At 50.5% G+C, this 25,459-nt stretch overlaps 1 protein-coding gene across 1 annotated transcript; it reads left to right on the top strand.

Annotated features, from left to right (window-relative positions):
• The first annotated feature begins 1,106 nt into the window (after nucleotides 1-1,106).
• Nucleotides 1,107-24,722, top strand: Cmtm7 (CKLF like MARVEL transmembrane domain containing 7). Its single transcript, XM_057768070.1, has 5 exons — nucleotides 1,107-1,443; nucleotides 18,361-18,537; nucleotides 19,616-19,714; nucleotides 22,728-22,809; nucleotides 24,243-24,722. The coding sequence occupies exons 1-5, from the start codon at nucleotides 1,309-1,311 to the stop codon at nucleotides 24,254-24,256; spliced, it is 507 nt and encodes a 168-aa protein (XP_057624053.1). The 5' UTR covers nucleotides 1,107-1,308; the 3' UTR covers nucleotides 24,257-24,722.
• The last annotated feature ends 737 nt before the right edge of the window (nucleotides 24,723-25,459 follow it).

Here is a 25,459-nt window from a genome sequence, read left to right as displayed (position 1 = left end):
ACAGAAAGTAAATAAATAAATTTAAAAATCAAAGAGTCTTTTTTTAAAAGTCTTAAATCAGGCGGTAGCAGTGGCACACCCTTTTAATCCTGGCACCCTGGGAGGCAGAGGACCTCTGTGAGTTCCAGGACAGTGACACAGAGAAACTGTCTTGGGAAGAAAAAAAAATTAGGACTAAGCCTGTGTTATGTTACTTCCGAGACATGAACAAACATTGATTCATCCCGGGTCCAACAGCAGACCAGAAAAAACATTCCACCATGAGTCTAAATAATCTCACTGTTGCCAGGTATTTTCTCAGACTAGGGAACAAGAGTAACCAACACAACCAGGGCTATGGGCCGCTCTGCATCGCAGGAGAGAGACGAAGACAGCTAGTGACTGAGCAGGACTCCAGACGTCCTCCTCTGGCCTCCGTGTGTGTGTGTGTGTGTGTGTGTGTGTGTGTGTGTGTGTGTGTGTACATACAATATATACATACACAAAATCAAAAAGATGTACCACGACACGAGGATGTTTCCCGGTTAGCTTTAACTGCCCCTTTTACACAGCCTAGAGCATCTAAAAGGAGCAACTCCTTGGGGTGTGGTGCACACCTTTTCGGTCCAGCACTGGGGAAGCAGAAGCAGGAAGATCTCTGTGAGTTTGAAGCTAGTTGGGTTTATAGAGATTCTAACTTGTTTGTTTGTTTTTGAGACAAAGTCTCTCTATGTAGTCCTGGCGGTCCTGGAGCTCACTGTGTAGACCAGGTTGACCTCGAACTCAGAGATCCTCCTGCCTCTGCTTCCCAGGGCTGGAAGTGAAGTGCCACCACCAGTAAGAGAGAGACTGGCTTAAAACAAAGAAAAAAAGCAGAATAGAGGGAGGACGGGGGATGGAAGGTGTGTACACGCACCTGTGCACACACACAAGCACACGCAGAAATGAACAGCGCAACACAATACGCTCGGGGCATTTCGCCCTACTGGTGTCAGCACCCAGAGGCAGCCGCATCCCCCCCCCCCCCACACACACACACATTAAAAAAAATCCCTGGAGGCTCGTCACCAGCTGTGACCTGGGCGGTGCGCTTCTGGGAGAGGCCAGGGCCCCAGGCGTCCGGTTTCCTGCCCAGGCCAGTCCAACTTCCGCGCGTCTGGTGGGCAGAAGCTTGCGGGGCAACTGCTCCCGGGTCCCCTCTGGGTCCCGCCACAGTTGGGAAGAGGGACCCGAGCGCCCCGCCCCTGAGGCCCCGCCCCGTCCCGTCCCAGCTATACTAGCCAGAGGTCTCGGGGGCCCGTAGGCCGCCGGCCGGTCTGGGCCCCCGCGATGTCGCATGGATCGGGGCTCATCCGGACCACGTGCAGCAGCGGCGGCGCGCCGGGGCCAGGCCAGCCCTCGGAGGGACTGCTGGACCGGGTGTACCCGCGCACCCAGGGCGCCCTGCTCAAAGTGGCACAGATGGTAAGAAGGGTGGAGTGGCCTGGGGACGCGTACACGGGCTGCACCTGGCCGGGACCGCGGGATCACTGCGCACCGCTTTAGTGTCCTCCTAAAAAGTTCCCGGAGCAGCCCGCAAGGTCTCCCGTCCCCTCGCATCTCCAACCGCCGCCCTGCGGGGCCGGCCCGCTTCTCCACTGAAACCTGGGGTGCGAGTTCCTCCTCATCTTCCTTCCTCTTCTCCAGGCCGCGCGTCTCGCACCCGGGCAGGGAAGGGAGAGTCCCCTGCTGTCCCTACCATCCCCAGGCCGTGCCCGGCCGCCGGAGAGCGGAGGGCTCGGCTTGGCGTTCGATATCTGCTGGGGACGGGGAGAAGCGCCGCCTTTAAGATCATCGCTGGGCCCCCTGCGCTCCCCCAGGCCTCAGAGGCTCCTCGGAAGGCCGATGGTTAACTGGGAAGGCCCGTGACTGAGGGACTTCTGATGGTCACTTGGAGCCAGGCAGGGTGAGGGGGCCTGTTGTTAGTGTGAGCAGGGCTGCTCAGAAGCCTCTGGTCAGGCCAGAAGTTGCTAGGCAGGCCTGTTCCAGTTCGCTCTTTACCCACCCTTCTTTTCTTCCTCCTGTTTGCTGTTTTCAACTTCTTTGAAATGTCTCGTCTTCAACGCCTTTTCTGTTTGTGTGGTGTGTTTTGAAACTGGGTTGGACGGTTTGATGCTCCACTCACTATGGCTGGAGAAGGGAGTGGTAGTTTTGTAGAAAGCTGTGGGGACAGAAGTTTGGGGAACCTGGTGCAAAGTCACAGACCCGGAAGCGGGGTCCTGCCTGCTAAGCGCGAGCAGCCCCCCGGAGCTGGGGTACTGGGCCAGAGTTTTCTACCATCCGTAACCATTATTTTGGTTGCCTAGCGTTTCCCTGTGGAAAGGGAGGAAGGAGAAGTTCTTGCCTCTCTTAAGAAGGGAACTTGGAGAGACCAAAATTGGGACACAGGGGCATTTTAAAAACGAACTAAAAAGGTGTGGTGCTAAGCAGTTTTGGTTTGAGTGGTGTGTGGGACCCAAGCTACCGGCCTAGATCAGCCAAACAAAAGCAAGAGGCTACCTCTTTTGTCTTTAAAAGCTGGCGGGAGTCAGAGAGACTCCAGGCACAGGTGGAGATGAGATCCGAGGATCAGAGGCCTCTGCCTCCATCCACAAGTGAAGCAGTTGAAAATTGTCCCTGTTGGTGCACAAAATTAATTATGGAGGGGAGAATTCTCGCGTTTATGCCGGTCCCTGAGTCTGAGGAACAGGGATATTGTGCCAGCTTGTGGGTGACAGTGAAACCAGCCTTTTCCAAATCGGAGAGCAAAGATTTTAACAGTGACTTCACCTGCCTGCTGCCTCTCTTTTAAAACCCAGGCCAGGAGTCTCCCACCTTCGCTGCAGCTGACCAAACCCCGGGAGGGAGGCTGCCTGCTTGAACCTCCCCTCTGGCTCATGCCTTTGCTCCACTCTTCTGGGACTCTGTTCTAACATGGAATCTTCATTGTTAGAAGCCTCTCGCTTATCAGTTGAGGATGACCAACAGAAGCAGCTGTGCTGACAGCACCCAGAGGGCCCCTATCTCAGTGGCCTACAGACCTGCTTCTCAGCTTTGTGTTAAGCTTTCAGTGTTCCGATCAAGAGAGTTTTCATGTTACCCTAAGAACCAGAGGTGGGCTGGAGAGATGGCTCAGAGGTTAAGTAAGAGCACTCACTGCTCTTCCAGAGGTCCTGAATTCAATTCCCAGCAACCACATGGTAGCTCACAAACATCTGTAATGAGATCTGGTGCCCTCTTCTGGCCTGCAACCATACATGCAAGCAAAACACTGTATATGTAATAAATAAATCTTTAAAAAAAAAAAAAAGAACCACAGAGGCTGGGGTTGGAAAGATGGCTTAGTGGTTAAGAACTGGTACTTCCATTCCAGAGGACCCAAGTTGATTTCCACACCCAATTCAGGTGGCTCTATAACTCCAGGGAGATCTGATTGATGCCTCTGGCTTCCCTGGGCACCCACACTTTCCTGCACCTGCCCCCACACAGACACACATACATACCTTAGAAACTAAAACCTGCAAAGGCCAGGCCTGGGACTGTAGCTCAGTTGGTTAGAGTACTTGATTAGAACATATGAAGCCCTGTGACCAATTCTCAGCACCCCATAAATTTGGGTATGGTGGCTCGTGCCTTTAATCTCAGCTTTAGACCTCAGGTGGTAGAGGCAAAGGAACTAGGGGGTTCATGGTCGTTCTCAGCTATTCAGTGAGTTCCAGGCTAGCCTGGACTACCTGGGACCTGGCAAGGGGTGGGGAGAGGATGCCTTGGGCTCTTCTGGGCTTGTCGCTTCTAGAAGAGAAGAGGCCAGAGGTCAGGAAGGAAACGAGTCTCCAGTGAGCCCTGGTACTCGTGTGTTGTTAGTCAGGTGTGATTCTTGCAATCCTGTGGTCGATTTCTTTCATCTTCCTCAATGGGCAGTGATGTGATCACTGTTCTTAACTTGAAGGAATTCGTTTAAAAGCATCGTTTTGCTTGTTTTGTCTTTCCAGACAGGGTTTCTCTGTGTAGCCCCGGATGTTTTGGAACTCCTCTGTAAACCAGACTAGCCTTGAACTCAGAGCTCTGCCTGCCCCTACCTCCTGAGTGCTGAGATCAAACACACTTACTGCCACTCCTGGCTCTTTTCTTTTTTTTAAGCCAGCTTTCAATAATGTGCAAGTTGCATTCTGTACGCCATGACTGCATCATCGCACAAATGCTTTTAAGGAATAGAGTGAGTCATGTCATTGAATAGTGAGGAAACTGCCTGAAAGGCTGCGAGCACCTAAAGCCACACGGCAGGAGCAGCCGAAGACTGGCTGGCCCAGGTGTCACCTTGCATCCCCAGAACACACAATTCCGGCAGAGTCTGAACTTCCTAACAATTCAGAGCAATCAAAACCATGGTGAGACAATGTCACATGCATGAAGTGGATGATAAGAAAGGACAGGTGACAAGTGGCTAAGGTGTGGAAGGTGTGAAGAGGCTGGTGTAGGGGAGACCCAGCCAATCACCTTGCTGGTAGGGCGGGGTCCCCCGAGGATATTTTTTGCTTATAAAGATTGTGGGCACGCTCCCCGCCGCCCCTTCTGCTTTTCTGTTCTCCGCTGGAACCACGCGTTCTGTGAGTTTTTCCCTAATTAAAGCTGAAAATATTCTTATAATTTCTGTCTGCCTTCATTTTACGCCAATACAGGCTGGGACTCTGGGCCACCGCTGGTGGGCATGTAAACTGACACAGCCACCGTAAGGATGCAGATGCAGTAGCTCAGGAGTTCTGTCGCATTAGCATGAAAGGTGAATTTGCTCCATACACGCACCCATGTGCACACCCATACACTCACGCATGCATACACACAGGCACACACACGCGTGTGTTTACACACATGCACACCACATGCATGCACACCACTTGCACATACACACACATACACATGCGCATACGTGCACATGTGCGTACACACACACACCACACACACAGGCACATTAAATAGGTGCCTGTGATCCCTACTCCTGCTAGCCTAGAAGTGAGGATGTACATTCATATATATTCATTTTCATAGCAGTGTTATTCAAAATAGCCAGAAGCTAGAAACCACAGAGAACCCATAAATGGTAGATGAATTTAAAAAAAAAAAGCACTACACTTAAGTATTGTACAACAAAAGAAAAAGGAGGTGGGATTATGAGATACGCAACTCTGTTGGAACTCTCAAAACATTGTGCTAAGTGGGAGCAGGAAAGCCACCCACCAAAAGATGACATTCTGTGGTTCTGATCAGATGAAATGTTGAAAATACGCAAATTTATAGGCACAGATGAAAATCAGGGGCTGCTCAGGGCCGGGCCGGGGCCGTGTGGAAGGAAGTCAGGAGTGACTGTTGGTGGGTAGAGGTTTGAGGTGGTGTCTGAAACGGTTAAATGTTGTGGTTGGTTAGACAACCGCTGAGACTGTAGTAACGGCCGCTGGACTTCACAGGTCAGCCATTTGAAAAAATAGCCTTAGAGAAGCAGTTTCGGGTTGGGGGAGGGCAGACAGCATTTGAGCAGCCTCCAGGTCTGGGGAAGCGGGACTGTATTTCAGGAACACCTACAATCTGCCCAGCCTCACAGAGTATAGGCTGATGGGCCAGTCTTCTGGCATCACCTAGGGGCCCAAGAGGCCACAGCTGGAAGGGAAAGAATGGGTATGGAAGTCAGAGGACAGCTTTGTGGAATCTTCTAGAAGTGCTGTACACACCTGTAATCCAGCTACTCAGGAGGTGGAGGCAGGAGAATCAGAAGTTTAGGATCATCCTAGGCTACATAGAGTCCAAAACCAACCTGAACTACAACAGGGCATGGTGTTGCACACCCTGAAACCCAGAATTCCCAACACATGGATCTCTGTGAGTTCAAGGCGAGCCTGATCTACATACTAAGCTCTGGGTCAGTCAAGGCTACACAGAGTGTGAGACTGCCTCAAAAAGAACTAACTAACTAAATATGTCAGCATCCCTCAAATATTGTAATAATTAAAAGTGTACTCAGACCTCATCCAAGTGTGACCTGCACCCTCATTTTATAACGCCAGAAATATAGAGGCTAAAGGACAGCCAAGAAACACACTGCTAAGATTCTGCCCAATCCTGACCTGAGAACAGGCAGCCACTTTCTGCTAAAGGCAAAAACAAATTAAAAATTGATAAGGCTGGAGAGATGGCTCAGCAGTTAAGAGCACTGGCTACTTACTCTTCCTGAGGTCCTGGGTTCGATTCTCAGCACCCACATGGCAGTTCACAACTGTCTGTAACTCAAGTTTCAGAGGATGGGGTCTGACACCCTCTTCAGGCCTCTGTGGGCACCAGGCACACATGCAGACATACATACAGGAGAAACACTCATCACATGGAAGAAAAATAAATCTTTTTTTAAGTTGATAATAAAGCTATGGGTTTTATCCATCCTAATCAAAGTGATTGTTCAGTGTACATAACACCCAGAGGACAAAGAAGAACACCTGCTCTCCATTTACTCTCCTCCAACGGGAGCAATAAGTAAGACTTCTTAGGATTTCGTAGACGATACATATAGTTTTAATGTTGTTTACAACAAAATTAGAATGACCATGTACATATGAGATGCTCGCTTTGGGTTTATTGACTATAACTTACTGTTTACCTGATGTTTGGCTTTTAAATCTTTGTAGGGTGCTTGTCTGTGGGTGTGTTTGTTTCCATGCATTTATGTGTGCAGGAGCAGGTTGTGTGTACGTGCGTGTGTGTGTGTGTGCACACCTATGTCTGGAGGCCGGAAGTCCACTTCCAGTGTCCCTCCTTAGGAGCTGCCAGTCTGGTTTTCTGAGCCAGGATCCCACACTGGGACCTGGAGCTTGCTGACGCATCTAGATGACTGGCCTGCCCCCCTGCCCAGTGCCGGCGTTACAGGTGCTTGTCGCTACGCCTGGCCTTTTATATCAGTCTGGGGGTTTAAATCAACTCCATGATGGAGCATGTGGCAAGTACCGTACCAGGCTGTGTCATGGCACCCATCCCTTGGTCCCTCCCCCTATTTGAGACAGCCTCAGACTTACTGAGAACAAGCTTGAACCATGACCCTCTTGCCTCCACCTCCAGAGTACTGAAATGACAGCACACCCCAGCAGGCCTAGCTGTAATTGCATTTTTTCCTAGTGTATTTTGCAGCCAGGCATAGAGGCACTGATTCATGTTACAGCCTCCCCAACCCCCTTCCCCTCCCCCCGTTTGCCCCACACACACTTTCAAGCTCACAGACTTCCAGTCCTGTCCGTGTAAATGTGGTCACGTGCCCCTCCTTGTAGGGAAATCATGTTGAACAAACGTGCCAATTATTCCTCGGAATAGATGCCACCTGCCTTCTGCAGAGGGACGGTGCCCCTCGGAGGTGAATAGCATTGGACACTTTTCCAGGCGGGCCTCAAACTCCCGGCGATCCTCCTGCCCTTGCCTCCCGTCCTGGCACTAAAGGCAGCACCACCATGGCCCAGACTTTTCTAGACCTTTAAAAATATTTTTATTGTACTTACTTTGTGTGTGTGTGTGCACCCACAAGAACTCACACGCACACACCTGACTGCACATGTGGCTTTTCATGTGGGTTCTGGAGACGGAACTTGAGTCTTCCGGTGCGCACAGCTAGCACCTCTCTCCCAGGCTGCATTTATCTCCCTCCCAGGCCCAGGTTTTCGACTTCAATGTCTGTAAATTCATAGCTGTCCCTTTATTGTCCACAAATTTCAAGGTGCCAAGTAGAATAGTAATCATAATTGTAATAGGGGATTTGGTGCCTGGCCCTTTGGAAAAGGAGCGATGACAGGTTAATCAGTCATGCTTTGAAATGTGCCTGTACTTAACTGATGCGACAATGACTGTAGACAGTTCTAGAAGGTGGAGCCCCACAAGTAGGAGACTTTAAATCCTCAAGCTGCAAAGCCAAAGGATTTTGTAGGCACAGCCCATCCCCTGCTCTGCTAGGCACCCTGAAGAGCCAACCACTGCTATGCTGAGAACCACTGGCCAAAGGTGAGGTAACACTGCCTAGAAACAGGAGGAGGGTACACTAGGCCGCAGGGCCGCAGAGGGAAAAGGGTGTGTGGTCCCCTAGTGTGCCAACACTCCAACAGGTTGTTTGTTTAACTGTTCAGTGGGTCCCAGAGACCCTCCAGGGCCCTCCTGACTGTGCTGGGGGTGGCACCCGGGGACAGTAGTTCTTCAAATTCTGGTTGTAGACAAGAGCTCCCCTTCTTCCCCCGACCCGGTTTCCTGCATGGCCCGTGGGCAGCGCATCTGTTTCCTGCCTGCCATCTGCCTACCGCCTGTGCTGCTGGTCAGCCTTGGCCCTGGAAGCCCCCTCTGACCTGCCAGCTGCTGCTTCCCTTGTTACCAGACTGGCTCTGCAGCTTCCTCATTGGCTGGTTGGCCACACTCCCTGTATTTCTCACAGGCCAGTAAAGGCATCCTGGGCTTGGCAGGGCCTGGACCCAGCTGGGAGGGAGCCCCACGGACCTCAAGACTGAGACAACACCCCTGCTGACTCCACTCCACTCCCTGTGGGCCATCCGCAGCTGCAGAGGGGCAGCCTCCAACAGACGGCAAGCAGGTTCCCCTGGCTCATGCTGGCAGTCAGCAAGACTGAGACCTGTGCTCTGAGGCAGCTCACCCACCCATGGTTAGGACAAATGGCTGGATGGAGCAAGTGAAAAGCTGCTCGTGAGAGCTTTCCAGGCGCTCTGGGAGGACAGCTATGGGGTCCTCAGAAGCCCCTTCCTCCCAAGGGGTTGGTTTAGAAGATGGACGCTGGGAAATGAGAACCTGCAGCAGGACTCCCCACTTTCCTTCCCACAGGTCCCCCCCCCACCTCAGCAGCTGTCAGTAACTCCCCTCCTTGCTTAAGAAGAAGCAAAACAAACAAAAAACCTTTCCCCCTTCATAGTAGGAAAGTGTCAGTTAACTAAACAGTGATGGGCTGAGCACCCCAGGTAAGAGCTGCTGAGGTGGGTGTTTTCTCATGTTTCCTGGCTAAACTCTCGCTGACTTAGGAAGTTGGGTCCTATGCCCTTGTTTACAGATGAACATTGAGGAAGAGGAGCTATGTCGTTTGTCTTCAGGCCTGAAAGCCATGACTAGTGACAGTTGGTTTCCACCAAGTCAGAGCCCAGAACCTAAGTTTTTTTTTTGTTTGTTTGTTTGTTTTTTTTGGTTTTTGTTTTGTTTTGTTTTGGGACAGGGTTTCATGTATCCCACCCTCTTCACTGTGTACTTAAACATAAGTTTGCACTTCTGACCCTCACGCCTCCCCTGCAGAGTGCCAAGAATACCAACACGGGTGCTGTGGTTCCTGCTTGGTTAGTAGATGCTTTACCAGCCAGCCATCCGCCCCATGCCCATGCTGTGTCAGACATTTTTAGATTTATTTTAGTATTCTTATTTATGTGTATGTGTGTGTGCCTACATGAGTTTCTGTGCACCTCAGTACCTGACAGTCTCTAGAACAGGGGTTACGGACTATAGGCAGTTGTGATCTGCCATGTGGGTGTTGGGAACCGAACCCAAGTCCTCCGGAAGAGCAATAAGTTAAACACTGAGCTATTTCCCTGACTGTAATTTTCTTTCCCCTTTTTGGATAAACAAGCATTGAGAAAATTACGACCTTCCCCATGTTAAAAAAAAACAAAAAAGCACAACTCTATTGAATTCCACCTCTGCACTTGAACCTGGCCAGGGCCAACCAAGTCACTTTTTCTCACCAAACCTGCAGCTTTTGAGTGTGGTGAGCAGGCTCTCCCAGATTGGCTCAGCATGACAGGCACACCCATGTCTCCCCAGGGAGACACACTCTTATGTAAGTCCATCCTGAGTGAGGGTGGAATTCAGTCAGGGGATGCTGACTGATGGCATAGGAAACAGGAATGGAGCATCATCCCATGGGTACATCACACTGTCACAGAGGTGAGGGGCTGCCGAGGATGCAGTTAAGGGCTTCAGAGGCAGCTACTTCTGCTTATCCCTTAGGAGGGCCTAACACGTGCAGTAAAAAACCTTTGAAAGGAGCACTGCATCTTCCTAAAGGGGAGATTCGCCCCAGTTCCTCTCAAATGCTGGGATTGTAGGCGCAGGGGTACATGTCACCACCCAGTTTTAGGTGGAAGTGGGGATCAAACCCAGGGATTCCGGCATGCTGGGCAAGCCTTCTACCAACCAAATCACGTTCCCAGCCCTGGGTCAAATTTTGTTTTGTCAAGATGGGGTTTCTCTATGTTGCCCTGGCTGTCCTAAAAATCACTGTGTTCCAAGATGGCTTGAAATTAAAGAGATCTGCCGGCCTCTGCCTCCCAAGTGCTGGGATTAAAGCCTATACCACCATGAACGGTCGGCTTCCTGTGTGGAATTTTGTAAATTAAGAACTTTTTTGTTGGGCTAGAGAGATGATTCAGCAGTTAAGAGCATGTACTGCCATTCCAGAGGACCCACCTTTGGATCCCAGCACCCACATAGAGGGCTCAAAACTGCTCACACTAACCGTGGTTAGTGTGAGCAGTCACCATCAGTAGGCACAGAGTCCTTCCCCACTCGTGTTAGCTCTGGGTCCTTAGTGGCCTTGAACTCACAGAGATCCATCTACCTCTGTTTCCGGGGTGCAGGGATTAAAGGTGTGCACCACCACTGCCCAGCACACTGTCTCATTTTTAACTCCTTGTAACAACATAGCTCACAATCATGGACAGATGTGTCCTGGAAAATAGTACGTGACTGCTTGAGTGGGGACCTTCACAATCCTTCCTGCAGTTTCGCTTGGAAAGCCAGAAAACCACAGACACGCACATCAATGGTGCAATGCTAGCTTCTGAGACGATCTTGTTAGGTTGCCCCAGCTACCCTGGAACTCACAATCCCCTGCCTCTCCACCTCTCTAGTGCCATCATCCCCAGCTGGGACACTAGTTTTCCAAGGCTTCTCAGGATTAGTCAGGGTGTCCATTGTATGACACTCCGGGTGGACGAAAGAACTCTAGGGCAAGGTACTTGCGGGAGTTTGAACGAGAATAGCCCCCACAGGCTCATAGATTTAATGGTTTGGTACCCAGTTGGCGGAATTGTTTGGCAAGGATTAGGAGGCATGGCCTTATTAGTTATAGTGTTGTACAGTGTATATTGCACACTGTAATTGTACACTGTACACATACACTGTACACCATACATTGTACACCATACACTATACACCACTATACACTGTACTCAGGTTAAGGCTGGTCCTTGCCTCCTGAGAGGTTTTTTATTTTGTTTTTCATCATGAATGGATATTGAAATGCTTGCCATATGCTTTTTCTGCATCAGTTGACAGGGACATGTGGCTGCTTCTCGTGTCTGTCTCTCTAGTGTGGATTCAAATCATCTGGAACTCTTAGACCAGCTGTGCATTTCTGAGGTGCCCTGTGCTCCCGTCTCGTCTGTGTTGCTGGCCTGACACACTAAGATGCAATTGAGGGGCAGAAACCACTCCTTCTGAGACGTTTGCATGTGAACAGTCCACTCTGAGTTTTTCAGAGTCCATACCTTTTGCCCCTTCTGTGACTGACTTTTGTGGGTTGTTGTTTGTTTGTTTGTTTGTTTTTCGAGACAGGGTTTCTCTGTGTAGCCCTAGCTGTATTGGAACTTACTCCACCAACCTGCTTTGTCTGACAGGCTTTGACGGTGGCCAACCCTGCAGGCTGATGAAGGGAGCTTATGGGGCTAGCCAAGGTCAGCCGGGCCAGGTTATTTTTAATAAGTGGAGGCTAAGGGGGCGGGGACCTCGCTGAAGGGAGGCCTTTGTCTCCACAAACTCACCATGGACACAGTGAGGAGAACTCACTCACAGGCCAGGGAAGGCCACCTTCCACTGTGCACTGGAACAGAAGACAGCAGTCAGACCTCGGGAAAACAAGGTATCCAGGCCTCAGACCCCAGACTCATCTTTCCTTCCTCTAAGGTGGCGGCCTTCAACCCCTGGGTCGTGCTCCCTCGGGGTTGTTGAATGGCCCTTTCACAGGGGTTGCCCAAGACCATCAGAAACCACAGAAATTCACATTACGATTCATAACAGTAGCAAAATTGTAGTTATAAAGCAGCAAGGGAATAAAACGTTTATGGTTGGGGTCACCACACCATGCGGAACTGTGTTAAAGGGTCGCAGCATTAGGGAGGTTGAGAACCGCTGCTCTAAGGGGTTTTCTAGGCTGCTTGCTCCTTAGCTGCCCCTCAGAGGACCAAGGCTGCCTGCAGGATCGAGGTGGGGAGGCCCCAGCTAATTTCATTACTGCTTGGTTTGTGGGAGGATTTAGACTCAGTCTGCAATTGTTGTGAAAAAAACTCTCAGGACTCCGTAGCAGTGAGGGAGGGTTGGGGAGGTGCATGGACGCTCTTGTTTGTGTACCCACGGGGCTCCCTGCATCACCAGGCAGCGGAGTCCCCCCAAGCCCCTGGAGGTCTTGAGGGGGGCTCTTACTGCCTTCCCCTCTCCTGGTATTCCCCTGACTGTTACAGAAATTGGTTCTCTCATTCCACCATGTGAAACCTGAGGCTCAGACTCAGCCCTCAGACTTGGCAGTAACAGCCTTTGCCCTCTAAAGCATGTCGCCAGCATTCCTTTCTGTTTCCCGTCTTCTTACAGAAGGCCGGTCTTCAAGCAGCCTCGGGTCTATTGGGGTCCCCATGGGGGGTGATCCACCTGCTGAACAATAGTGGCTGTGACCCAGAGCACAGGCCCGTCATGGTTCTTGTGTACTTGCTTGGTCGTTTTTCCATTCCAGACTAATCCCTCTCCTCAGGCTGGCGCAGGCTTGGCTCCGGGCTGCTTCAGTTTTGAATCAAGGCATCCTGCAGCCTTGTTGAGGGACTCAGCAGGCACACACTTCTGGCACTTGCCCAAAGCTGCGTGCCAGGCCTCTTACAGGGTCTGACAAGCCTCGCTGATTCTCTAAGGATTGATTTCCCATGATACTGGCCAGAGTGCCAGCCCCATGTGCTCTTTGTCCAAGACTCCTGAGGGCTCCCCCTGGCAAAACGGAAGCTGGTGTGGCCTTTTTGGTGTTTGTTTGCTTTCAACTTCGTCATTGTCGTGTATATGTGTGTGCATGGCATGTGTCCCGCGGCTCGTGTATATGTGTGTGTATGGCGTGTGTCCCGCGGCTCGTGTATATGTGTGTGTATGGCGTGTCCCGCGGCTCGTGTATATGTGTGTGTATGGCGTGTGTCCCGCGGCTCGTGTATATGTGTGTGTATGGCGTGTGTCCCGCGGCTCGTGTATATGTGTGTGCATGGCGTGTGTCCCGCTGCTCGTGTATATGTGTGTGCATGGCGTGTGTCCCGCGGCTCGTGTATATGTGTGTGCATGGCGTGTGTCCCGCGGCTCATGATTGGATGGAGGGCAGAAAAAAACCATGTGCAGTCAGTTCTCTTTCCACTTTTCACGCAGGTTGTGGGATGGACTTCCATCATGAGGCTTACACGGCAGGTGCGTTTATCTGCTGGACTGTCTTACCAACTGGTTGGTTTTCATTTCTATCTTTCTTTCTTTCCTTTCTTTCTTTCCTTTCTTTCTTTCTTTCTTTCTTTCTTTCTTTCTTTCTTTCTTTCTTTCTTTCTTTCTTTCTTCTTTCTGTTTTGTTTTCCAAGACAGGTGTTGTGGGAGCTGCGGGCTGTGTTCCTGCCACCCCAGCTCCTGGTCGCCTGGCTAGCTTATGCCCCAAAATAACAACACACAAACTGTATTCTTTTAAACACTGCTTGGCCCATTAGCTCTAGCCCTTACTGGCTAATTCTCATATCCCGATCAACCCATCTCTAATAATCTGTGTAGCACCAGTCTTACCAGGAAAGATTCAGCATGTCTGACCTGGCGGCTTGCTTTATGGCATCTGCCCAGGAGAGGGGAGCATGGCGTCTGCTCCAGAGAGCAGAGCTGTCGAGTCTGAGCTCACTTCCTCTTCCTCCCAGCATTCTGTTCTGTTTACTCCACCCACCTATGTTCTAACCTATGAGGGCCAAGCAGTTTCTTTATTTTTTAACCAATGACCTTCCTCCATCAGACAGGGTTTCTCATGTAACAACCCTGGCTGTCCTGGAACTTACTCTCTAGACCAGGCTGACCTCGAACTCAGATCCACCTGCTTCTGCCTTCTGAGTGCTGGGATTAAAGGTGGGCACCACCACCCAGCATTTTTTGCTTTTTCTAAGACAAGGTTTCTCTGCAGCCCTGGGTATCCTGGAACTTGGTCTGTAGACCAGGCTGGCCTCATAGTCTCAGAGATCTGCTTGCCTCTGCCTCCCGAGTGCTGGGATTAAAGTTGTTTTTAAGATGGGGGTCTCAAGCTGGTTTCTAACTCACAAAGTAGAAGAAAATGACCTTGAACTTCTGATCCTCCCTCTGCCACCTCCCAAATGCTGGAATTAGGTTTGTACCACCACGCCTGGTTTATGAGGTGTTGAGGATTGAACCTAGAGTTTTGTGAGCACTAGGCAAGCACTCTGCCAAACAAACTAGACCCCAGTCCCTACATCGGTTTGTTTGTTTGTTTGTTTGGTTGGTTGGTTGGTTGGTTGGTTGGTTGGTTGGTTGGTTGTTTGGTTGTTTGTTTGTTTGGTTGGTTGGTTGGTTGGTTGTTTGGTTGGTTGGTTGGTTGGTTGTTTGTTTGGTTGGTTGGTTGGTTGGTTGCTTTGGTTTAATTTTGGTTTGAGAAGTCTCACTCTGTTGCACTGACTGGCCTCGAACTTGAAGCAATCCTCTGCCTCTGCCTCTGCCTCTGCCGAGATTGAAGGCAAGGGCCACCATGCTTAGCTTTATTGTAAATTTATGTCCTGACAGACAAGGATTAGAACTGGGGATGTGGTTGATATTCAATGAATAATTATCAAATAAATGAGTTCTTTTCAAGACAGAGTTTCTCTGCATAGCCGTAATTGTCCTAGAACTCTCTCTGTAGACCAGGCTGGCCTCAAATTCACAGAAATCCTCCTGCTTCTGCCTCCAGAGTGCTGGGATTAAGGTGTGAGCCACTACACTGGGCATAAATGTGGTTTGTTTGTTTGGGTTTTTTTTTTGTTTTTTTTTTGTTTTTCGAGACAGGGTTTCTCTGTGGTTTTGGAACCTGTCCTGGAACTAGCTCTTGTAGACTAGGCTGGTCTCAAACTCACAGAGATCCGCCTGCCTCTGCCTCCCGAGTGCTGGGATTAAAGGCGTGTGCCACCACCACCCGGCCATATAAATGTGTTTTTGTTCCCTTACTAAAAGCAATGGTAGACTGAAGCCAAGCCAGTTCTGAAAATAGATGTATCAGTTAGCTCTGCTGTATAACAAATAGTTAGGGGGCTGGAGAGATGGCTCAGTGGTTAAGAGCATTGCCTGCTCTTCCAAAGGTCCTGAGTTCAATTCCCGACAACCACATGGTGGCTCACAACCATCTGTAATGAGGTCTGGTGCCCTCTTCTGGCCTGCAGGCATACACACAGACAGACTATTGTATACATAATAAATAAATATTAAAAAAAAAATAGTTAGAAATCTTAGCCAGGCTATGGTAGCCCACTCCTTTAAACCCAACACTCAGGAAGCACAGGCAGGCAGATCTCTGTGAGTTCAAGGCCAACTTGGTCTAACATAGTGAGTTCCAGGACAGCTAGGGCAGTTACACAGAGAAACCCTGTCTCGACTTCCTCCCCACAAAAATCTTAATGACATCCAATGTAAAAATGCAATGTTCACTCTACGGTAGGTGAGCCAGGAACCAGGCTGGAGACTTAAAAACACATAAAGATACATGCACACTAAGAGACACAGGGGCACAGGTCATCCTTGAGACAAGAATGCCAAGAATGTCCACTTTATTGTGCTCAGGGGCAGCTTATATAGGCTTTGGCCACGCCCCAGCTCTCAGGAGCTTTCAGCAGCAGACTCATCAGAATCCACACCCCTACCATCAGGGTCTCAAGCTCAGATCAGCTGCAGGCTGCTCAGAGCGGAGGAAAACAAGTTGTTTACAAGAAATTCAGGGTCTGGTGGTTCGCAGTCCCCCAACAATCCAGTAAGTACTTACTGCTGGCTGGACAGGACTCTCGGGCCTGAGTCTGAGCTGCTGTGAGCCAGGGTTGGCAGATGTCACCTCCTCTGGGCAGCCTCCAGTGGGGTAATTGGGATGGCTTTGCACCATTCCAAAGTCTCTTGATCCAGCAGGACCGTAGCTTGGAGTAAAAGTGTAGGGGCAGCTGGGGATGTGATTCAGCTGTAGAGTGTTTATTTACGTCATATGCAATAAGCCTTAAATTCAATCCCTCGCACTGCCTAAACCAGGCCTGGTAAAACAAACCTGTAATCCTAGCACTCTAGAAATAGGATTAGGTGTTCATGGTTATCCTTGGCTACTTAGTGAGTTCCAGGCCAGCCTGGGCTTCAGGACACCCTTGTCTTCAAGGAAAGACAGAAAAGTGAACTGAAGCCGGGCGGTGGTGGCGCACGCCTTTAATCCCAGCACTCGGGAGGCAGAGGCAGGCGGATCTCTGTGAGTTCGAGGCCAGCCTGGTCTACAAGAGCTAGTTCCAGGACAGGCACCAAAGCTACAGAGAAACCCTGTCTCGAAAAAACAAAAAAAGAAAAAAAAAGAAAAGTGAACTGAAACGTGTTGTTATGGCAAACCGGAACACCTGCCTTCCTCTGTGGCTCTTTGTTTATTCATTATTTATGTTATTTGCACATGTAACGTGTGTGGGTACACACCTGTCACAGTACCGCATGTGGAGGTCAAAGGGCAGCCCACAGGGCTTGGTTCTCTACCACGAGGGTCCCATGAACTGAGATCATCATGTTTGACAGCAGCCACCGCTATCCTCTGAGCCGTCTCCCCAGTCCCAGGAGAGGTCACATTTAGCGCAAAGAATGCAACACGTGAAAGTGTTTGGTACCAGATCCTGCTCCTAGGGAAGCATGCACGGGGGTCTAGAGAATGCTGGAGGTCCTGCATGTCACCAGCCAGCTGTCGGGTCTGCAGGTCTCTCGGGTCTGCAGGTCTCTGGGGTCTGCAGGTCTCTGGGGTCTGCAGGTCTCTCGGGTCTGCAGGTCTCTGGGGTCTGCAGGTCTCTCGGGTCTGCAGGTCTCTCGGGTCTGCAGGTCTCTCACCTACCAGGCCTATGGCTCAGAGGTGGGGATTTACCACACTGTTCTCCACTGGTACCTGATGTGGGGCTGTCGGGTCATCCTCAGGACAGGGCTCTTAGTGGCATCAGCTTTGGTTCAGCTAAGACCGCTGCCATGGTGTCTCTGGCCGGGGAAACATTGTCAGGCAGACCCTCAGGTGCAGGTGTCGAGGGTGTTCCTCACCTGTGCCCATCATTCTCCTTTGGCAGAGTCCAGCTCTCTGAGCAAGAATCAAAACACAAAACTCATAACAACTCGTATATCACTTTCAAAACATGCCAAGTGCTTTTTGTGTGTGGGGGGGGGGTTTTGTTTTGTTTTCGTTGTTGTTGTTGTTTTCTATTGTCAGATAGCTCAGCATGTAAAGGCTCTCACAGCCAAGCCTGATCCCCAGAACTCATCTGGTGCGGGGAGAGAAATGACCCTTGACACTTGTCCTCTGACCTCCACACTGGCACTGTTCCATGTGTCCACACCTGTACACACACATACATTCACACATACGAAGTGGGAAGTTCTGCTCAGTGTGGGAGGTGCTGTTCTCTGGTTGGATCCTGGACTGTGTAAGTAGAGACAGGAGCTGGGACATTCGTCCCTCCGCCCCCGACTGTGGATGAGGTAACTGCTTCAAGGCCGTGCTGTGGGTGGAGAGATGGCTCTGTGGTTAAGAGCACGGCCTGCTCTTCTAGAAGTCCACATATGTGTGTGCACGCAAGCACACGCGTGCATGCACACTGATTCAAATATGTACTGCCTACAAGCTGAGCTAGTTGAACTAATTACTAGTGACCCAGTGACCTCCATTTCTCTCTATGAAACAGGGATGATTTTTGTCTACCTGGCAGAGTTCTTGAATGCTTTAATTGGATCATATATGCCACACGTCAATCAATAACTTGTTGTCCACTGATAAGGGACAATAGATGAGTTGCTCTTTTTGCCATCTGAAACAGCTGTATATTAGTTTTAGCTAATACATAAGCCCTGGCTCCCCCTGAATGTCTTTTTCAAGCCTGTGTTACATGAAAGCAAATTCTTTCAACCTCCTGGGCAGTTTGTGTGGGAATAACCTGGACTGTAGCAGTGTATCAGTTCAGGCTTGACACAGGGACAGCCCAGCGGGGTTCCTGTGTGTCCCCCTACTCCTGGGTGCCTGTCTTGGGCAGAAGTGTGCTAACATTTCCATGTCTGCCACAGGTCACCCTGCTGATCGCCTTCATCTGTGTGCGAAGCTCCTCCCCTTGGATCGACTATGGCGCCTACAGCTTCTTTGAAGTCGTCACCATCTGCGACCTGATAATGATTCTCGTCTTTTATCTGGTCCACCTCTTCCGCTTCTACCGTGTGCTTACCTGCATCAGCTGGCCCCTGTCGGTAAGAGGGAGACCTGGCCCCAGTGTCAGCACACAGGAGTTGGGACGTGGGTTGGGACACGGCTGCTTGGACCCCGACTCCTCAGTGCTTGGTGGACATCTCTGCTGGCCTCCTGAGGGTCCCTCAAACTCACATCCCAGCCTTAGAAGGCTGTGGCTCCTTTGGCATTTACCCGCTGTGTGTGTGGCGTGTAGGACAAGCCTTGAAGGAGAGAGCTGGTAAGGGTGTGCACACTGCCGAGAGAGCCGAATACACTTGGTGGCAGAGGCTGAGAAGGTAAACCAGAAGGATCTGCTTTGAAGACAGTGTCTCACTCTGTAGGCCAGGCTGGTCTGAAACTAGCAGAGATCCTCCTGCCTCTGCCTCCCGAGTTAAAAGTATGTGCTCGGAGGGCAGGTGTCATGACCTTTCCTGTGATCTCTGAAGGGAACCATTGTGTCTTTCATGTTGACGTGAAGCTAGATATGAATTGTTACGGTTACCTGTCATCAGACAGAGACCCTAATCTGTTGAGTGTTTTGTTGTTGTTGTTTTGTTTTGTTTTGTTTTTGGGTTTTGTGTTAGACGTTGTTGCTTTTTGTTTTTAGTTTTTTTGAGAGCATTTATTACTGTCATAGTTCCTTCTGTTCTGTTTCATTTTGCTTAATGCTGGATTAAACCTAGCACCTTAGGAAAAGGCCTACAAAATGATCTCGGGAACTGGGCAGTTCTTGGTCTCTGGCTCTGCTCACCAGAGATTGTGTCTCTTACTTGCCCAGCTTCCCTATCTCCAGTGTGGCTCTTCCTGGCCCAGCACTCTACACCGGTCGCCTGAGCAACATGCCCTTCTTCTGTCCTAAGTGTTCCAAGGGAGAGAACGCAGCTCTCCCGTCTCCCTATCCCAGAGTGGGCTCTCCCGTCTGTCTCCCTGCCCCGCATTGAGCTCTCCCATCTCCCTGCGCAGGAGTGAGCTCTCCCTTCTCCCTGCCCCAGAGTGGGCTCTCCCGTCCGTCTCCCTGCCCCGGATTGAGCTCTCCCATCTCCCTGCCCAGGAGTGAGCTCTCCATTCATTCCTTTCTTTCTTCCGCCCGGCTTCCAGGAGCTTCTGCACTATGTCATCGGCACCCTGCTTCTTCTCATCGCCTCCATCGTGGCAGCCTCCAAGAGCTACAACCAGAGTGGCCTGGTAGCGGGAGCGGTGAGATGCTTTCTACAACCAGTTCAGATTTTAGCTCCTTTCCTCCTAATAGTGGCCAGGGAAGGGGTTGATTTGGGGGCCTTCCTTCCTCAAACCCATACCTACCTCAATCCAGCCAGCTACTCTCTCCAAAGAGCCTGACATTTGGGCTCCTTTCAGAGGGTCTGGGAAGTAGACTGAAGGACTGTTGACAAACTTATACAGCTTCGGGAGCAGCCGGCCCACTCCTTACACCCTATCTCTGGGCCTATCTCCCTTACAGCCACTGCTTACATCAGAGCGAAAGGGTTTCAATCCCCATGCCAACTCTGAGCAATGCTCACGGCAGAGTATTTGGGCATCACTTTTGCTTCAAGAGGGAAGGGCACTGCAATGAACTAGTGATGTCTGCAATGAGTCTTTTGTCTCTTTTCATTTGGGTCTCACTGGGTAGTCCAGGCTGGCCTGGAACACGCTGTTTAGCCCAGGCAGCCTGGAATGCACTGTTTAGACCAGGCTGACCTAAAATGCATTGCTTAGCCCAACATGGCCTTAGACTTACAAAGATCCTCCTGCACCTGCATCCCCTGTCTCCTCCTGAGTACTAGGGCTGTAGGCATGCACCACACTGCTCAGATACCTTAAAAGATATATAGATAGATAGATCTTATGTAGCCAAAGCTGAACTTAAATTCATTATGTAGGTGAGGATAACCTTGAACTTCTGATCCTGCTGCCTCCACCTCCCCCATTCTGGGATTATAGGGGTGCTCCACCCATACCCTAGACTGAGCTTCTTCCCAGTCCCCATTTTAGTTTCAACAGTATTCAGGCCCGGAAGGGGCTCCTTATCCCTTGCAGAGATTAAAATGATCTGTCAGTAGCCACGTCCAGCTAGCTAGACTGCACAGTACAGCCCTGTGGGACATACATGAGCAGACGAATGTGTAGACACATATGGGAGTATGGTTGAAACATCCATAGATTCTTGTGATCTGATTTGTGATTTTGCCAACTTCATATCTGAGTGGCCTTTAGTTCAGAACCCAGGCAAGAAAAAAATTTGTGTTTAAGACTTGGTCTCTTGTAGCCCAGGCTGACCTCTAACTTAAGAAGTAGCCAAGGATGACCTTCAACTTGAGATTCTCCTGACTCCAGCCCCCGAGTGCTAGGATCTGAGGCATGCAACACCACACCTGGTGTGTGTGGTGCTGAGGACGGAGCCGAGGGCTTGGTACCTTTTGGCAAGCACTCTACCAACTGAGCTAAGACTTTTAAAATGAGTTTCAGGGTGTGTGCAAGTTTCTCTTACAAATATCACCAGACTTCTCCAGACCGTGGCCTGTCAGCCTGTTTGCTGCTGGAGTTTGCCTCAGCCTCTCTGCTCAAGGTCACACAGTGGGGACCAAACATGACTGCAGAGGGGTGGCCAAGTTCGTAAACAGTGCTGCCCCAATGCACCTTCAACAATGCACCTCACGTTCCATGTGACCTCTGAGCAGATAGGTGGCTGCCACCTGCAGGTTGGTACACGCCGTGGGAAGAGTCCAGGAATCCACCCCGCCCCAACCATCACCGCACACATTGTGCTTCAGGGCACACACGAAGGGATTCCCATTGGGCTGTATAATCAGGTCGCATATAAGCTGTGTCAACCCCATGGTCTCTCAGCCCCAGTAGCTAACATTTATCACACCACAGGGAAGCCAGGGAAAAATAAATAAATAAATAAAACAAAATGAGGTCCCTGCTCTGCTCATGCGAAAGTAGCTCTCTAGCACAGGCGAGGACAGGGCCCATGTGACAGCCAACAAACAAGGCACTGTGGTGTAGACGGGCATTCTGCAGGGATGGGATAATAGACTGTTCGATCATACAGTGCAGACAGTCGGGGACTGGATGTGATGTGCTAACTGTGCACAATAGACAATGGGAGGCAAGGGCTGGCTCTAGTCGACCAATTATGTGGCTCAGACAATCCGTACAGAGCCCTCGCCAAAGAGAAGACTTCTGGGCATGGGCCGCTGGGGACAACCGGGTACCTAAACCAGTGAGCTGGGCCTGGAAAGAACACCAACCATTTTTGGAAATCTACTCTTTGTCCGGCTGCTCCTGGAGCACACCTGTCCAGCGTCAGCAGCTGACCAGCGTCAGCACTGGTGTGAACATGGTGACCCAAGGCCTTCGTGTGGGTCTGCGGACACCTGCGCCACAGGCTAGCGGAGTGTGAGTCCTGGAGCCCACTGCCCGGGGTCAGACCCTGCACCCGGCATGCTCTGGGGCCTTAAGCAATGGGGCTGTGAAACAGGAAGGGCAAGGGTGGAGCACCAGCCTCGCCTTGGGGGATTGTAGGTTCAGAGTCAGCTACCTGAAGGCTAAGAAACCTGGCAGATGTGGAGATACTCCTTGGTGGCTACTGGAGAATGTCACAAGGAGAGGACCTGGCCACCAGCCTCATGGCTCCCAAGACACCAGGGCCATGATTATTCTCCCTCAACCATCTTTGAGAAGCCTACTAGATCAAGTTCAACCCTCCTCAAACCCAGCACTAGATGGACCCCTGAAGTGGTAGGAGCCCGGCCCTACCTTATTTTTACTGATAATGTTTAAATGTGTGTAGACATAAAGCCTCAGCTTAAGCTGGCTGAGACCAGACCAGAGGCCAATACAAATGAAACCCAATGATACTATATAATCTTCTGAACCATTCCAATTTTTAAATCTAAATTAAAATCAACAATACCACCTCTCTCGATTTTACTGGTTCTGGATCATCAGGGTCCAGTGGCTTGGCCCAAACTAGGTTGTGAATATAAACCCAAATCAGGGCCTTAGACTTACCTAAAGTAATAAGGACAAGGCCAGTGGCCAGGGGACCAGGAGCCTGAGGCTGGATCTTTTTTAACTTCCCCTCAGCAACCTAGTGAGGACTAAGTGACTAGGCCAGCCGGCCCCCAGCTTCCTTCCTGGCACACAGAGGAAAATCAGAGCAGTGGCCCCGTGACTGTGAGCTTCTTTCCCTCTCCCACTGTAGATCTTTGGGTTCCTGGCCAGCTTCCTCTGCCTGGCGAGCTTGTGGCTGTCGTACAAGATCACCTGCATAACCCAGTCAACAGGTAAGCTCCTGTCTTCAGGACACAGGGCACACAGGCTCAGCAATAGGGAATGTCTTGGTACCAAGGGCCAAAGTAGAGTTAAAGGGCAGGGCACAAAAGGAGGAAGGAACCCAAGGACCCTGCCTGCTTTCCTACCCTTCTCTATAAGCCTGGGGAGATATCCTGGGACACTCTGTTACCAAGTATGTCCTTGAACTCCTGATTCTTTTGCCTCTGCCTCCCAAGTGCTGGGATTATCCAAGCATTTCTTACAATAAGCTTCCTGGAACAATAACAAGACTCAGAACTCTTACAAAATATAGGTGTAGTTTTCATTGTTTTTTTTCTTTTCTTTTCTTAAATCTCATGATGAAGCCCAGGGTAGGTTTGAATTTGCAACCTTCCTGTCTCAGCCTCTAAAGCAATGGGATTGCAGGTGTGTGACACCAAGCCCAGCACTCAGAAGCAGTGCCTGGTCTCTTCCCAACATCTCCTGTTTGAAAAAAACTTGCAAATGTGCTTAGATAAAGAGAACCGGGGAAGGGCATGGTGGCACAGAAGTTTAATTCCAACATTGGGAAGCAGAGGCTGGTGGGTCACTGTGAGTTCAAGGCCATCATGCAGCCTGGTCTGCACTGCTTGTGCCAGGCCAAGGCCACATAGTGAGACCCTATTTCAAACACGAAGCCACACCTGCCCTTTCTCCCCACTACTTCATCTTGTGCCAGACATTGTTCTGGTGTCATTAGGAATCTTATTTTATTCTTTTCATTGATGGGGTCACTCGCCCTTTTTCCTACTCAGTTTTAGGTTTTGGTTTTAATTTTTTTGTTACTAAATGCTGATACACATCCTTGATGGTTTTTATCCTTAAGTTCTTTGGAGGCTTGGGTGAGGATTAGCCAGTGTCTACCCGTGTAGCCCAGGCTGGTTTTGAACTTTTGGCAGGCCTCTTGCCTCAGTTTCTCCAGTGCTAGGTTAGACAGTTGTGAGCCCCCTGGCATGGGTCTTCTATAGAAGCAGCAAATGCTCTTCACTGGCAAGTCACCTCTCCGCTCCCCTCTTTTCTTCCTTTTTAAAACCATATTTAGAGGGCTGGGGTTCTGGCAGTAAGATGCTTGCTATCCAGATCCTTAGTGCTCATTTAAAAAGGCGAATATGGTGGCAACCATGTGTAAGCCCAGCACTGAGATGGAGGCCGGCAGATGCCGGCGCTTACGGGACAGACACCCTAACCCTAGACAGTGAGTGCTAGGTTCAACAAGACACCGTGTTTCAAAAAATAAGGCAGAGAGCAAGAGGAAGCCGCCTGACCTCGATCTTCCTCCCTTCCCCCTCCCCTGCACGCACACACACATTCTATCCGGAACTCGGACATGTGGAGCAGAAGCCCATGGTTTCGGGATGAGTTCTGTTCCTGACAAGGTGACCTAACTTTCCATTTCTTTCTCAAGATGCATCTGCCTGACAAGGCCATCGCCTCTGGTCCCCTCAAAAGGACCTGCAGGATGTAGGCTCGCCCCAGGAGGACCCCAGGCATGGCTACGGACTGCTCAGATGACAAGGCCAGTACCTTCCCTGGCTTTGCCAGGACACTGGGCTCCTGAGCATCAAGCAGCTACAGCCTCCTTCGAGTCTGCCACAGAGAACATTTCTCCACTCTGGGCTCTCAGCACCACTCAGGTACCAAGGAAGGACTGCACTGAGCCTAGCAGAGACTTCTGGATCCGCCTGCATAGACGCGCCTTTTTTCATAGCCCTCAGGACCAAGAATCGGACCCTAATTTATCTGGCCTGTCAATCTGGTCTTCAAGAGCCTCTGTTCTAAGTGAGAAGCCAGCAGAAACACTATGTGGCCGCTCCATTTCTCCGGTCCCTATTTCTGCCTTTGTCACCGTGGGGGGGGGGAGTTAATAAAACGTCAGTCAATCACAGCAGGATCTGATATTGAATGAGATGCTATTTTACGCAGTCTTGGCCTTGAACTTGCTTTGTAGGCAGCGGTGACCTTTGAACTCCTGAGTCTCCCATTTCGGGATCCTCGCTGTGCACCACTGTGTCCAGCTTTGACTTTCGCTTCCTGCACCTTAAATTCTCTTCTAGTTGGGATGTGGGGTCTGACGTCACTTTCAGGAATACACTGGGACAGCGCGAACGCACGACAGAATCCTCATATGGTGACGCCGGGCGGTGGTGGCGCCGCCTTTAATCCCAGCACTCGGGAGGCAGAGGCAGTCGGACCTCTGTGAGTTTGAGTCCAGCCTGGTCTACAGAGTGAGTTCTAGGACAGCCAGGTTACGCAAAGAAGCCCTGTATCAAAGTCTGATGAGTTATCGGGAAGCATCCATTGCACGTGGCAGGGACACCGATGGAAGCTGAGAGGAGTGGGTAGTGACTGGGTAGGCTGGATAGGTTGTAGTGATCAATGACAACACTGGAACCCAGCCCTTGATCCACCAAGGTGCCCTGGGTGTGCTGACCAAGTCCATCCAAGAAAGCAGAGATGTGTCGCAAGGGAAGAATCTCCTAAAGCCTTGTCCACAAGGTGACATGGCTGTGCAGCCACAGGGGCTGCTCAGAATGGTGGGAACCCACGCCCTGGGCACCCCGACACCAAACTGTTCTCTTCTGCATCTAGGAAGCCCTTCTGGACTGGAAGAGCCCTTTCTGG

Source organism: Chionomys nivalis, chromosome 4 (assembly GCF_950005125.1).
Source record: "Chionomys nivalis chromosome 4, mChiNiv1.1, whole genome shotgun sequence".
NCBI lineage: Eukaryota > Metazoa > Chordata > Mammalia > Rodentia > Cricetidae > Chionomys > Chionomys nivalis.
This window is presented reverse-complemented; position numbering and strand designations above follow the sequence as displayed.

Bases quoted from the DNA above. Each gene is read 5' to 3' on its own strand.
- Cmtm7 (XM_057768070.1), top strand. From the start codon at position 1,309: ATGTCGCATGGATCGGGGCTCATCCGGACCACGTGCAGCAGCGGCGGC. The intron at 18,538-19,615 runs GTAAGAGGGAGA...CCCGGCTTCCAG, and splicing joins GCATCAGCTGGCCCCTGTCG to GAGCTTCTGCACTATGTCAT. The intron at 19,715-22,727 runs GTGAGATGCTTT...CTCCCACTGTAG, and splicing joins GTGGCCTGGTAGCGGGAGCG to ATCTTTGGGTTCCTGGCCAG.